A 15,181-nucleotide genomic window follows, 5' to 3' on the forward strand; every position below is an offset into this window, starting at 1 on the left:
CGGCCTCCATAGCCTGCCCCGCCACAACAGCTGTTTCCCCAAAGTCACCACCAGACCCTTGGCTTTAGCACCATGAGCCATGCCCCATGATCTCAAGGTGCTCTCCTGTGGCTCCTGTTCTGCCTCACTCTCCTGGTTTTTCTTCTGCATCTGGCTCCTTTTCCTCCCTTGCTTTTCTGGGTTTTCCTTCCCTTTCGGCCTGAGGTATATTTCTCAAAGCCCCGCCTTGGCCTTCTTCCCTCACCCTCAGTCAGTGCAGGGCAATCTCCTCTGCTTCTGGGGCCTCCGTTACCTCCTCTAAACTGACTAATTCCAAATAATCTCCGCGATGGCTCTCTCCAGAACTCCAGAACCACTCATCCGGGCACCTGCTGATACTTCCTCTCCCCCAACCCTGGCCTTGTCCGGGTCCACCCCATCTCCCTGTGTACAAAGCCCTTCATGACCAGCTGCTGCCCTGTCTCCAGACTCCTCTCCCACTGCTGTTGCCAGCTCCAGCCAAGCTGAACTCCCCGGAGGGTCTCTGAGCCCACGTGCTCTCTCTGCCCGCCAGGCCCCCCACACATATTTCTCCTGCCCGGAATGCTGTCTCCCACAGCCCCTCCTCTCTCTCTCACCCCCCTCAAAACAACCTGACTAATTCCTGCTTAGCAGACATTCCTTTCAATATTGCCTTTTCTAGAAAAAATAGAATTTTTTAAATAAGCAAAACATGTACTTACTCCAGTTGTTTTGTGTCTAGATAGATAGAACCTAATACCAACAAATCTTCGTAAACACCTGGATACATATTAAGTGTGTTTTCTCTTTAGGTTTTAACTTTTCGTCTTCAGCTAAACCTTGTTCTTTCTTCTTTGCTCTCTCCCATGTCCAATGGCAAAAGTCCCAGGACTCATTCCCAAGCCCTGATAAGCTTGACATGTCTCTGTTGCAGGCAGCCTCCTTTTGCTGCTGTTGACTCTTAAGAGTTCACTAAGTCAGCTCTCAAGGTCAAGAGGAACTGTCTCTTCCCCCTGACTGTGACTTCCTGCAATCCCGGGAACACCGTTTCTCATTTATAATCATGGCACTAAAGGGAGAAAAGAGGCTTCACCTTTTTCTGTCTGCCGTCTCTTCAAGTGGACTATTCTAGTCCAGAAACATTTACTTTAGGGGATAACCCTACAGGCTCAATCTTTGCCTCTTGCCTTCTGTCAGACATATACTTACTTCCTTACCCAACCAAACATACAAAACTTTCACAAAACAATGTTATAAGCAGTGCATTCTAGTACTTTCTGTTTTCTTACATTTTTTAAAGAATATAGTCATGACTCACTAAATTTATTTCACAATACATCAGTGAATTTCAGCCTATAGTTTAAACCAATTCTCTAATTTATTCGCCCAAATCCCCTCAGTTTTCATGTATGTATATTAATTATTAGGATTATTTTCAATGAAATCTCTTCCAAGGATTTGTCAGAAAACTTTTCCTTCTTGAAAGGCTGTCTTTTTTCCTTTTTAACACAAAAAGCACATTTTGAACAACACGCACCATTTTTAAATGGTCATAGGAAGTTTTCAGTAAATTAACAAATACCTGCAGAAGAAGGTATTTGCAGAAGAAGAACAAAGAGCACTGCGTGTGTATGTGTGTGCATGCACACACATGTATGTGCACTTGCGTGTGCGTGGCCTCGTGCCAATACTGTCTTCCATTTCAGGACTGTAGAAATCGATGTTAGTAATAAATGTCAGCTTTTCTTATTGGAGTTGACCAGATGTGTTCCCCAAGGCAAGTAACCCAGTGCGTTGGTCCCTCTACCCTCCCTCTAGGATTAGCTCTTCCAATGGGCCTTGGAACTCTCACTCAGCCCACTGCTGAGGGCTGTGGTCATTATCAGGCTGAGGCTGCATTTCTGTAGAGGCCATACTGGCCCTGTCCCATCTCAAGTTGCCACATGCTCAGGTGACAATCGTGGTAGTGAATTAATTCTCTTATTCCTTAGACACCTCTACTTTCTGGCAAGCGCTTTCATCCTAGTAATTTACCCTATCACTTAGGTCCTTCCATTTGCGTTACCGAATTGGGCCCTAGAATTTTGCTCCTTCTACAGTATGTCTGCAAAATGCTTTTCATGTCTTCTCTCAACGACCTCGTCAGTGGGCCTGCACCTTCTTCCAGGGTCGCAGTGGGCGGGCAGGCTCACTGTAGACACCTGCTGATTTCTCCCCGCTGGGCTGGGCACTGTGGGGAAGTAGGCATGGTTGTTACCCTCCACAGAGATGAAAGCTCCAGAGGAGGCAGCAGTGCTGAGTGGTGTATTTTCCTCTCTGGCTCCTTTCTCCGGCTGTCCACAGGGGCCCGCCTAGCAGGGCTGGACCAGGAGTCTGGATGGGTCTTTTTAGGATGTGAAGACAAAACTGCCAATTGCCCAGTCACAGCTGCCATGGTTGCTGAGGGTGGGGAGAGAAGAGTAAGTCCCCAGAGACATAGGAGCCCCCAGACACAGAGCCCAGCGCCACGGCGGCCACAGCACTGCTGCTGAGGGTGGCGGGGAGGCAGCTGCTGCCTGCGAACTGGGGCGCGGCCTTGTTGGCATTGCCATCTGTGTCCCAGTTCGGTGTCAGATGGCCTGTTCCTCGCTAGTTTCCACTGGTGGGAAAGGTTGAATCTGACAGCCCTTTTCATTCCTAGTACCCAGCTACTGATGCTGGGAAGAATGTTGGTTTTTTTTCTTCTTAGTGGCATTTGGAAGTCCTCATGAAGGAATGGGGGAACTCTGTGTGACCTTGGGCAGGTTCCTTTCCCATTCTGGGTTCAGTTTCTTTTCCAGTACCATGGGCGAGAGAAACCAGGCAACATGGAATCGTCTGCTCCCCGTGTGTGTTAGGTGCCGGGCACTGTGCTGCTGGACAGGACGCTCCATTATCTGTCTTCTCGTTGGCTCCTCTCAATGATAATGGCCACCCCTGCCAAGTGGCTTCTATATTTCAGCCTCTAGGCTAGTGACAGAAATGTCTTTTCATCATCACAACAGGGCCAGGGAGATGTTCCCCTCTCTGACTCACAATGGAGGAAAGAGGAAAGATTTGAGGTCAAATCATAACAAAAAACACAGGATCAAAATGAGATATTGAGGAGGTGCTAGAACCCCAGGCTCTGTAAAACAGTGGAATTAGATGAGCTTTCATTGCTTTGGTATCAGAATAGTGCTTTCTTTAAGGGTCTGTCTCATGGACAATAGCAAAAGCATCTTCAGGGACAATCCTACTTATGTTGTCCTTGGTGTTCAGACCAAACCTCTGTGCCGGTGCTTACTGGACAGAGGGGTGAAGGGACAGGCACACTGAACCCAGGTTGTGGTTTCCAGTCCTGGCCAGGTGTGCCCATACCCATGCCTGTGGGTCTTCAGGCTTCTTGGGTTGGATCTCCCACACCTGTGGGTCCTGTCTGTGACCCTTCATCTGGGACTTAATTCACACCTACTGGTTCCCAACCAACCCTGCCCCCAGCTGCAGATGTTTATTTCTCCCCCAGGTCAAGATAATGGGGGCCCTTTTGTGACCCATCAGCCAACTGAGTGCTCATAAAGCTTATATTCTCCATGGGTAAGCGACATTGTACAAGGGCCTGCACTGCTAGTTGTTTTCGTCATTGTTTGGAAAATGAAAATAAGCTTGTATGTGTGTATATAAATGATAAAATTGGCTCGTGAGAAAGATTTGTGAAATTGGGATCCACACAAAACAAAAGGAAAGTAATTTTTTTTTTATAAACTTGACTCAGGAAATGCAGAGAAAACAGGTCGAAGAGACACAGTATCTCTAAAGAAGTTTACGTTGTATACCATCTAGTCACGTCATCCGAAGAGTGGGCGCTGAGGTTAAGAAGCCTGAGCTGTAGCCTCACAAGAAGTGAAATGAGGCCTGGGAGCTTTAAATAACGCCACTGTGTTCACACAGCCCAGGAATGCTGACAGCAGGATGAGAGAGAGAGAGAGAGCTAGGAGTTTCTCAAGATCCGATCAGTCTCATTGGTCAGAGGGTAGTTCAGTGACTCCCACCTGCTATTCAGAATGAGAAGGGATCCCCAGAAGAGGAATGGGGCTCTCACGTTCAGGGCCTGTTCTGTCTTCCTATTTCCCTACTCACAACATGCCCAGGGCCCCCATGTTTCCACCTCGGCTGCTGCCATGAGATTTCAGGGCTCTTCCTGGCCCCCCTCACCCTCCTTGGCAACCTGCTCTCTCACTCACTTGTCCCCAGTAACCCCTTATTCGTATTCATCCTCACCACCACCTCCATGCAAACATGCTCCCATCAGAACCTTCCCGTAGTCCACAGCACGAGCCCTGCTCCCCTGGCTCTGCTAAGAGTCCCCTCCCTCCCTCTCTGCCCGGTCACTTCTGTAGACCAAGCTCCAGTCCCATCCCCTCTGTGAAACCCTCCCTGACCTTGCCGCCAAATGCCCTTTCTCTCTCCTCTGAGCTTCTGAACTGCCAGCTCCCTGGACACTTGGCCCCAGACAAGTAGTGTCTACTGCCTTGTCCTTTACCAAGCCATGTCTGATTCCCTTCTACATGCCACAGCGGGGTGGTCCCTTCAGCCCCTCCCTCAGCGACACTGCCCATACTGCATGTCTTAACCTGATTCTGGTGCGTTGGACAGAGTCTCATTATTCCTCTTTGTTACCTCTAACCACCAGCCTTCTTATTGCCCACCATGCAGCACTGGGACGAGAGCCAAGCTGAGCCCCAGTAATGTTTGTTGAATGACTGCATGGGTTTTTGTGGCTCCTGAGAAGTAAATGAAAGCCAGCCAGAGCAATGGGGAAAATGACCATGTTTAGGACACACTTGTTAGTTTCTGGCCCATTGTCAAATCTGGTTCTAGGAAGACCATTTCTCTCTCTCTCACTTTCCCTCCCTCTCCCTTTCCTACCCCCATCTCCCTCTCTCTCCATCTCTGTCTCTCTCGTAGTCCCCACTCTTCCCCCTTTCCCTCTCACCTCTCTCTCCCTCTCCCTCTCTGTCTCCCAAGGCTGCTAGAAGTCCCAGGCCAGGGCAGAGCTATAATGGGAGCTTAGGGCTGAGAAGCTCCTCTGTGCACTTTTCAGTTGCCCAGTCTGCTCTGAATTCTGTAACCAAAGCACCCTGATTCCTGTCAACAAGGAGGAAGTGCCAGTGCGACTTCATTGGTGAACCTGCAGAATCCCCTTTCCGGGTGTTGCCCCAACATGGAGGCAGGAGTTCCTGTGGAAAATTGAACAGGCTTGGACAAGAGAGTGGGGAAGGGCAGATGGACCCCCAGACGAGGGCCCTCCTCTGGAGACATTAACATAGGTAAATGGTTAACAAGAGGGAGTATTTCTCTCTGTTCTTCCTCCTCTGCCAAAGAATTCACCTTTAACCATTGACCTTTCTGTGAGGTGTGAGATCTGAACAAAGTTGAACACAGTCATGGATGGTTAAATACCCATCTTTCCCTCTGAGCCTGCCTCGCGTCCTCCGAAGATGGTCTGTGGCGTGTGGACTGGCCCCTAGGTTTGATGGCTGGTAATAGAGGAGAGACACATGACACACAGGAAATGAAAGTTGGAAATGACCCTCTGACCCTTCAGGAATCCAGAGCCCCACTATACCAAGAAGGCCAAGCCATGCCAGTGTGACTGAACGTAGCAGAAGAAAGCATTTCCAAGTACCTCTGTCAGAATCAGCCGCCTGACCACTGACGTTTGGTGATTTCTTCCTGCCCACTTCTCTTTGAACCCCATCCCTGCCCCCAGGCACCTGCAGGCCCACTGCATAAGCATAAATTTTTTAATTTGCTGGCAGAATCTCCTAGCACCAGGCTTCACAGACCGCCCCCAACTCCCCCCACATGTTATTCAGTGAAGCCTGAGAGCTTCCTATCCCACCGCTCTGTGTGCTTAATTAAGTTTGGGGAAGATCAACATCCAGTTGCTTCATTTGTGTCGGTTCCTTTTTTCACTCTGTGTCCTCCCTGTGCTCGTTCTGCCAGCATGTTTCCATAATCTCTGGGCCCCAGTCGGCCAGGACCAGCATGCCATCTCGACTTGGAGGGTGTGATAGTGCTGGCCTTAGAGGGGGTGGAGGGAGAAGCCCAGCAGGGTCCCGTGTCCATCTAGGCCTGGCTGGGTCCTCAGAAGGCTTGGAGATGCTTTGGCTTCACACTGGGTTTCCCCTCACGCCACGGAGAACTGAGAATGAGCATTGGGTTCCTGCCTCTGAGCACGTCTCCATGATCCATGGATACAGGCACTCAGTAGGCAGCGCGGGGCAGCAGGAAGGGAGGGAAGGATGACGGCGGTCGAGGCTAACAAGCATTAGGGCAGAGCCCGGATGTACTGCACCGTGGAACAGACCACGAACAAGCCCCCTGCAGAGCTCTCCGTGGCCCAACTGGATTTTGATATCTACTTGCTTTGTTTTGAGCACTTGCTGCTCTCTTAAAGGTCCATGTTGTGATCCTCTTTAAAGAAATATTCTATTTTCAATACAGACACAGCCCTTGACGTAGCCGTAAAAAACACCACCCCTGAGAGACACGTGGCTGTGAAGTATGTTGGTATGTAACCTCCTGTCTTTGCCTACGTGCAAGGCTTTGTCCCGCTGCTCTGTTTGTCCCTCAAGAAGTTGCTCCCTTACCCCCCGCGGGTGCTCAGGCTCTCAGGAGGCCTTGAAATGAGGGCAAGAGGTCAGCACAGACAGGAGGTACCTCCTGGCAGCGGACTGGTTTGGGATGGGCCGTAGTTGTTGTTCTTCACCCAACAAGAGTTTCTTTGAGACCCTCATTCCCTGCCCCCCACTTTTAAGATGGAAGTCAAATTTTCGGATTCTGCTGTGCAGAGCAGAGAGGTCACTGGGCTCTAATGCACTTACCATTGACTGCCCCTCTTGTAGTGCGTCTATTAGTGAGTAATTTGATTTGTACCTATTCATTTGCAGTCCCTGCAGGAGCCTGGAGCTGGCCCCTAGTATAATTGGTGCTGTCTCTATTTTTACATCATTAGATTAGCCCCGACTCCTGGCCACTTGTTGTCTGCGCTTGTCTGTCCATTTATACAACCTAATGTAACACAAAATTCATTACTGATCACATTACTTTCAACTCTGAAGCCAGCCTTGTGATAAACATTTGGTTAACCCCTTCCTGCCCACGGGAGGGCTGACAGAACAAATGCACTTCCCCTCGCTGGGCAAATCAATATCTTAATACACCAAAGTGGAATTGCATTTCTAGATTTGTTATTCCTCCTGGAGGAGCAAATGGAAAGACTCATCTGAGCTAGCTGAATTGAATAATGAATAGAGCCCCGGCTCCAACAGCCAGTCTGTGAACAGAGCACAAAGCAGAGGCGGCATCCTGCTCAGCTTTTTCCCCCGGACAGGCGGCCCACAGCAGCTAATTGAGACCTGTGCTCTTCTCCCAGCGGTGGGGGGAGGGGGGGGACATGGGTTCCAGAACACAGGCTGCGACCCTGGCAGGGACAACGGGGACCTCGGCCCCACCTCCGTTCTCTTTGCTAGGCTTGCTCAGGCATCTGTGCTAAAGACTGGCTTAAGTTTCCTTAAAGCCTTCTTCATGGATGTGAAGGCACCAGACACATGGCCTTGGCACTGATGCCACCAAGAAGTTAATTAAATTCATTACTAAACAGAAGTTTACCATTTCAAAAAGATAAACAGAATTATTCCAATTCAGAGTCAGGTCAGCAATGTTGGAATTGTTTGGTTCACACCAGCTTGTGAGTGTGTGTGTGTGTTTGCATGTGCATGCGTGTACGTGTATGTGTGCACCTGTCCCCAGGGTGAGCGTTGAGCATTCTCTAGCATGGAAACACCATGTGCACCTGAAAGTGGTCCTAGTTCTCTGATAGGGACATTGGACATCAGGAGGGCGCTAGCACAGGAGTTGGTCCAGGATCTTAAAGGGACCTCCACATAGCTCTGTTTAATCTAGAAGATTCTTCTCTACTGCACCCCGGTTATCCTCTTCCCAGCCCCTGCTTGTCTCTGGGTAGCATCCACACCCACTGTAAGTCATTAACTTGCAGGACAGCTTGTTTCAAAAGGAAAAATATCCTGACTTATTAAGAAACTCTTTTAAAGCGCGTACCACAAAGATTAGAATAGGCACAGAGGAAGTAGAATGGAACCCATAACCATGAAAGTCATAAATCCCTAAGTTTAAAAAAAAAAAAAGCCCGAAACAGAAGCTACTCAGTTGGGAAGGGACGCTAGCCCATCTAGAGGATATTCTGCTAGAATTTGGGGCAGTCCTGGACACTGAGGAGAGGCAGTTAAGCCTCTGGTTAGTGGGCCTCCTTTCTGTTGAGGAGGCTGCCCGCCATCTCCGAGGACTGCACCTTGGACCCTGCTGCCCTTTAGCCTGTTCAGAGCCTTGACAGGCCAGAAACAACCAGCAATTCTGTGAGGCAGGGAGCTCCCAGCCTTCTTCATGCCTCCAGCACTCCCCCTGCCTCCCTCCTTTATATGTGGAGGAGGGCCAGGGCTCTGTGCGGCCTTGCAGCAGTCCCCAGGTGGGAGGTGCACGGATTGGGGGTGGGGGGACTGCCTTGCCCTTCCATGACTGTGGGAAGCTCCATTTTCCACAGAGGGACTCAAGGGCCAGGCTGGAGACTGAAGACTCTCAAGGGCTTCCCGTTGTGAGGACCTAGAGAGAGGGGATCCTTGTATCTAGTCAGTGAGAAGACACTGGTATGTCTGGCGCAGCCTGGGTAGGACAGCTGACAGCTGCCTCTGCCTCGTCGCAGGCGGCTCGCCTCCCCCACCCCCGCCCAGCTCACAGGGTACTGACTTGCTCAGTCGCCAGCCTGCTGCTTTGGCCTCAGCTGTTAATCTTCTCAGGTGGGTAAGTGGGACAGTGGGGGAGAAGGGCTCCGCGTAGCCCACACTGGCCCCAGCCCAGTCAGCTCGAGAAATCAGATCAGAACACAGGCCTCTGCTTTCTAGAATGGGACAGACCAGTGGCAGGGAGGAGAAGGAGTCGGCCGGCCAGTGGAATGAGAGACTGATTTCTTAACCTTGATGGAAAGGGGGGAAAGCCACATCTTACCAAACTCTTCCGCTGCATCATAGAGAATTTAATTATGTTTGGACATTTGAATGAGAACCAGATGTGGCTCTGGCCCGTCAGGCCAGCAAAGTTCAAGGAGCTGCATCTCTCCTGTGGACCCCTGTGCTGCCTCTCCGCCCTGGAGGGCAGCTCGGGAAGACCTGGCCTGTGAGCTCGGTGGGGTCTCCCGAGCCTCAGGGCTGGACTGGAGGAGATAGGTGGGTCCAGGCTAGCTGGCAAGCACCATTTCCACAGGAGACTTTCCAAGTGCCATGTCCTCCTCGTAGCCACGCTGAGTGGGCATGTTTATGGGGCCTTCACTGGCACCCCATCCTCCCCACACGCACACACACACACAAAGAGCTCATGCCACAGCACCTGGCTGGACATTCTCTGTCAAAGGCACATCTCCGAATCGCCCGGCCCCGTGTCCACTTCAGATGGCGTCTGCCAAGACTCAGCCCCCAATGTCATGCCGTGACCAGGAGCTAAAAAGGCCCTTTCAGGCCCTCCTGCCTGAGGAGCCCACCTCTGGGGGCCTCCGCCTGCTGGAACACCAGAGGCGGCTGCACTGATGATCTAACCAGGACACTCTGCGTGTTTGATGCGTGTTCTGCTTCTGGAAGTCCCATCCCATCCTTTTCTCTTCAGAGCCTCACACACCCGGTGAGGTTGCCAGAGACGCCCCTCCCCTCCCGCCTGACAGAGGCTGAGGCGGAGGAGAAGTGAAGTGACTCGCACAGGCCATTCAGCACATCTGCCTGTGGCAGAATTCTCAGCCTCCTACCCCAGGACTCTTCCTTCCTGCCATCCACGGTGGTGTCAGTGCAGGGCTGTTCCCGAAGCGTGGCCTCAGCCAGATTTGTCAAATACCTCAAAACCAGGGAAGCAGGAGCCCATTCTGCTCAGCCTTTGCTGTTCGCATGTCCAATAGGTTGTGACAGGTCAGGATGTGAAGTTAGAGGAATACAGTGGTACCGAGAAGGTCACTGCACACAGGGTACTGGTCGAGGTGGTCCGGGTAGGGGATCCTGCTCTCTCCTGCTTTGAAGCCAACACTTGGCTTAGGGTAACATGGATTTCCTGGAGTGGAGCGTGGCAGCATTTCTGTCTCTCCCTACCTTATTATGGGTGTTATATGGGGCAACCTGGGCCAGCACAACCTCCAGCTGATACCCCACCTACCGCCATTGCTCATCAGTTGTTCAAAGGCCGTGAAGGAATCTGGCTGAGCCACGAGCTGCTTGCTCTGTTGGGACTCAGACGCTGTGCTCCCCACTCCCCCAACACACACACACACACACACACACACACACATACACACACACAGCCAGCTCCAAAGGAGAGGGGGTGCAGGATGTGGTGAGAATCTGTTCTTTTGAACAGAGGCCTCTGGAGTCCTCCTCATTCATTAGGCCTCGCCCTCCCTCTCCTTCTGCCCTCATTCTCCCTTCTCCAACATTCCAGCATCTGCCACACCCCTGTCCCCACAAGGAATTTGGGGATCTAGCTACCTCTGTGCCTCTCCCTCAGGATATTAATGCCACACTGGCCTGCTGTCATGAATAAGGTTTCTCTTTAGCTAGTGGAGGGAGGAGGGAAGGAGCGATGGAGAAGAGAGGTGATGTGTCTGTTCCCCAGTTTTCCTGGGTGGAGGCTGTCTGCTTGCCTAGTCTCTTCAACCATCATCCTTTCTACAACTCCCCACAACTGGCCACAGCTTTCATCTTCCAGGAGCCAGTGGATGCCTGGAGGACCTGAGGACTTCTCTAGATCTCACGTCTCCCCCTAAGCCCTAAGGTTATTAGGCGTGTGTATGGCCCCAGTGGCCAAGGGAAGCCGTTCCTGGTCTCCTGAGCCAAAAGCACTGGATATTTCCCTTCATTGTTCAGAGCTGAGAGGTGGGGTCCGGGCAGACCATGTGGCCTTGGCCTCATTCTGTGACATTCTAGACCTCAGTAGCTGCAGGGGTCAGGAACGAGAGCTGGGCAAAGGGGAGAGAAAGCACAGTTGTGGCAATCCTGTGGGTGGAAAGGGACCCCGGGCAGGAGGGAAGGTGCGGGCCTACCTACAGGCTGTGTGCAGTCAGGGCAAGGGCTCTGCATTCAGACATGGGTGCGAGGTCTGGAGGTACGCCGGCCAGAATTAGCACCGTTTCTCCTACGCCCAGGTTCCAGCAGCCCAAACTGGAATCCCTATTATCTGGATGTGGAGGAGCCATTTCATCCTTGGCCCTCAACTTCAAGAAGCTGCCCTCTTTCCCTCCACAAGCATGCCTGGGAAGGGAGCAAAAGCCCTGCTGGAAGGGGAGGGCGGTCCTTCTGTCTCCCCTGGTCCTGTTCTCTCCCAAGACCTCTAGGTCTGTCTGTTGGCACCTGTGCAAGCTCCGCGGCCTGTGGGTTGCCTGCGTGGGAGAGAGCCCGACTGGTGGGGCTGGAACGGGGCGGGAAGGGGAAAGGTGTCGGGGAGGCAGGCACCCTCCAAATTGGGCATTTCTGAGTGTGAGGAAAAGCGAGACCTCCCCATAGGCCTCCTTTACCTGCTGTCCTCGTATCTTCCTAAAAATTGCCAGTGCTGAGACTGGCTCTGGCCCAGAGTGTGGTCTCTGACAGAGCTGTTGGGGTTTCTGGAAAAATTTTTAGCCAACTCCATTTCTGTCTCTGCCTCACTCTAGAGGAGTGAGCAGGAGTTTCCCAGCCCAGGACTAGTATAAGGCAGAAAGTCTCCTGATCGGCATCTAGGCTGTCTCTCTGGATCCCAGCATCGGGGGGTTGCCAGTCCTGCTCAGCCCCACAGGAAGCATTCAGCCCCCCTTCCTGCTTCACCGTTTTCTCTCCAAGTCCCAGGGTGCTTGGTTGGTCCCAGCCAGCAGGTCCCAGCAGGCTCCCGGCTGACCAAGTGGGTTGCTTGGGACAGACCCCATTTGGAAGCATCTGCTGAACTTGGCAGCAGTCCTGTGATCCCTGGTCTCCTCTCCATATATCCCATCCAAAGAAGCTCTGACAATCTCGAACCCCCTAGTCAGAGCCCACCCATACCCCCCGCCAATCCCAACCTCCCTCCCCAGCCAAGAAGGGAACCAGAACTATTTCTATTTACAGACCTCCTCTGAGCCAGTGGGCAGGATGGGGCAGTTTGGCTGGCTGTTCTGTGTTCTGGAGCCACGCACTTCCCGGGGTACGGCTGAGCCCAACCCAGGCAAGGGGCTTAACTAAAGGCCCTGCTGATGGGGAAGGTAGATGCAGGAGGGAAAAATCAATGCATGTCAACAGGGTTGAAATTTATTTTCCAGCTTGGAAAAGGGTATTTACAAAGAGGCAAGGAGGGAAATGAAAAGCTGTAAACACGTATCTGCCATCTTCCTCAGCGGGCCATTTCTTGATTAAAAAGAAAGAATCCTTCCCAAGCCCTTGTGGCAGGTGAGCTCATAGGGGCCTGTTTGGCAGAGGCACCTCCTGGAGAGGGAAGACGGAGAGGGACCCAGAGGACCCTGTGGATAATCACCATCACTAATACAACTGCGACAGTAGTAGTAACTCAACATTTGCCAGCTGGAAGCTTTAAGCTTTGTGACGTACTCTACGTGCATTGTGTTATTTAATTTAATGCCATAGCCACACTAGGAAGCAAACATTGTTAATCCTCACGCACAGGAAACTGAGGCACAGGAGATGTTGAGTAACCTGCCCAAAGTCTCCCAAGTGGCCGCAGGCTGGAGCCTGTGCTCTCTACCTCTTCCCTAAACTGCCTCCCCGCTCGGGACAGACACTGCCCCTCCCCTCTCCTCAGGCCCTTGTGAGCCTGGGATAGGAGGTGGGGCTGGGGGTGGGGAGGCGTTCTCTCTTCCCACTGCCAGAAGCGTGCTGTGGGTGCGGGTTGAGACTGTCCTGAGCTCTAGCCCTACCGCCCCCACCCCAGCCGCTTGGGTGGCTCATTTAGGGCCGGGCTGTGTGGCTGCAGCCAGAGCCCAATAAAAGTGCTCTGCTAATCCCTTTAATGAGCAGCACTGTGAGGCTCTGAGTGTGCGGAACATGGCTGAGTGCCGGGCACGCCGGAGGGGCAACCCATAGATGGTGCTGCTTTGGTGATGGAGGAAGTGCCAGGGCTGCCCGGAGGCTGAACGACAGGGCCCAGGCACCCTCCTCCCAAACACAGCCACAGCACTGCCTTCATGGACTCTGCTGGAACCCAGAAACAGGCCTCTCTCTGAGTCCTGAGCCTTGGGCTCTCCACAGTGTCCCCCCGCCACCATCAGAAGCCAGTGGGGCATCCCTCAAGGTCTCCGATTGGCCAGCTGCCCTGCTGCCATCTGCCCAGAAGAAGCCTGGAGACGGTCAAGCCCAAAGTAGGACCTCACTCCTGACCTCTCATGGTCCCCTGCCCACCTGGGCTTCCCCACTCTCTCCAGGGCTCACTTAGTTCCTGTGTCCCCAGCGTTTCCTAGGGAACGGGGGAACCAAGACCATGGCATTTAGTGAAGTGACTCATGAGTGAGAAGAGGCTTCCATCCAGTCTGTCCCTGGAAGTCTCTGGCTTGCCAGTATGGGACAGCCTCAAGGGAGAGAAGGGTCTGTATCCAGAGGAGAGGATGGCCCCAGGGAACATCTCAAGGGTGAGGCAGCCTTGGGACCAGCCTGTGGGAAAGGCCTCAGAAGGGGTGTCCTGGCAGCCAGCTTCCAGAGGCCATCTCTGGCTCCCTGTGAGAGTCCCGTGTGCCTCCAACCTCTGCCTCTCCCCTTGGTGCACCCCTGCCCAGCTCAACAGTACCCACCCACGGCTCCCAGGAGCCAGTCTCCACTGCTCCCACCTTTGCAAAGGGACTGCGGTATCCAGCTGTGGAATGAGGGAGTGAACTATCGCAGAGAGACCCCCCCCCCTCATTCCGCATGGCCCAGCTCCAGTGGGGCCGCATTTGCAGCCAGACGTGCTCCCGCCTCCTTACAGAGACATAACCATGACTTACTTCTCCCTTTGCATATGTGCCCAGGTAGCCAGAGCTGCTTCTCCCTAACAAGGGCAGCCACCTCCTTGTCCCCTCTGAACTTTGCCAGACTCCATGTGGAGTGCAGGCAACCCGAATATTGAGCATTCTCCTTTCACTTGTGGGAGCCTGGCGCCTCCCTCGTAGTTGCTGTTCCTTCCATTGTCCCGCTACCCCCTGTGGCTTGCCCACCCTGGTCATGGCATCGAGGGGTATCTGTGGCTAGCAGGTTCCTTTCCCAGTGAGAAGCAGTCGGGAATGGGTGGACACAGCCAGCAGGGAGCACTGGGAGCCAGTCAGTTGGTGTCTGGGGTTGCCCACATCTCCATCCCGGGGCCTGCACCCACCCCAGTTCCTTCTCAGGGGACTGCATACCCAAAGCCCATGGCTTCCTACTCTCCCTTGGTTTTGCTGTCCGCAAGAGGGGGAGATGAACACCCAACTCGCAGGTGCAGAGTCATGCAGGAGGTGAGGGCACCATAAGTTATCTTCGGTCTGAGCCCTGCCCCTTGGCTGGGAACTAGTCCTCATCCCCTATCATGCTTTGAGGCCTGGGGAGCAACCTCTTTAAGAGCTGGCTTTTTCCGACTGAGCAGAATTTGCATTCTTCCAAGTAGGGAGGCTACGGGGTGTGCTTTCCCAGCCACCCTGGCATAGGGCCCCCAGCTTTCTCCTGAGACCCTAGCAGGTAGCTGCTGGACTCTCTCCATAAGCCCACCTCGGCCCTAGAACTGCTGCCCAGATCTGGGGGCTTGGGAATGGGGGAAGAGGGCAGCAGCCCAGAAGCTGGGCCCCTGAGTCCAAAGGTCGGAGATGTCCCCCCAAAACTCTGCAGCCTGCCTCCTCTCCCTCTCCTAGCAACCTGCCCGCATGGGGTGCCTGCCAGCACCCTTCTCTCCCCCCCCCTCCGCCCCGCTGCCCTCCTGCTCCGTGTGTGGCTCCTCCTCTCTCCCAGCCCCCATGCCGGAGGGGCTCTCAGCTCCATCACGACAGTTCCATCTCTGGGGCCCTCCGGATGGGTTGGCCCCCGCCCCCTACACATGCATGTCACTGTCCTTGACTGCGGAATTTCGCCGCCAGCCTGCCCTCCCCCCAGCGTGACACCCCACACCTCCT

The 15,181-nt window shown here is 53.2% G+C and overlaps 1 protein-coding gene across 7 annotated transcripts in view; it reads left to right on the forward strand.

Moving 5' to 3' along the window:
• The window catches only part of BCAS3 (BCAS3 microtubule associated cell migration factor), a 588,867-nt gene that overhangs the window by 569,354 nt on the left and 4,332 nt on the right, over positions 1-15,181 (forward strand). For 3 of the 7 annotated variants that reach the window (XM_044248512.1, XM_044248514.1, XM_044248513.1), the window contains one exon: positions 6,508-6,573. The exons of the other annotated variants lie outside the window; for them this stretch is intronic. In XM_044248512.1, coding sequence (XP_044104447.1) covers positions 6,508-6,573 — 66 coding nt within the window. The remainder of the gene's footprint in view (positions 1-6,507; positions 6,574-15,181) is intronic. 7 annotated transcript variants of the gene reach the window in all.

The sequence above is a fragment of the Neovison vison genome, chromosome 5 (assembly GCF_020171115.1).
Source record: "Neovison vison isolate M4711 chromosome 5, ASM_NN_V1, whole genome shotgun sequence".
NCBI classification, from domain to species: Eukaryota; Metazoa; Chordata; class Mammalia; order Carnivora; family Mustelidae; genus Neogale; species Neogale vison.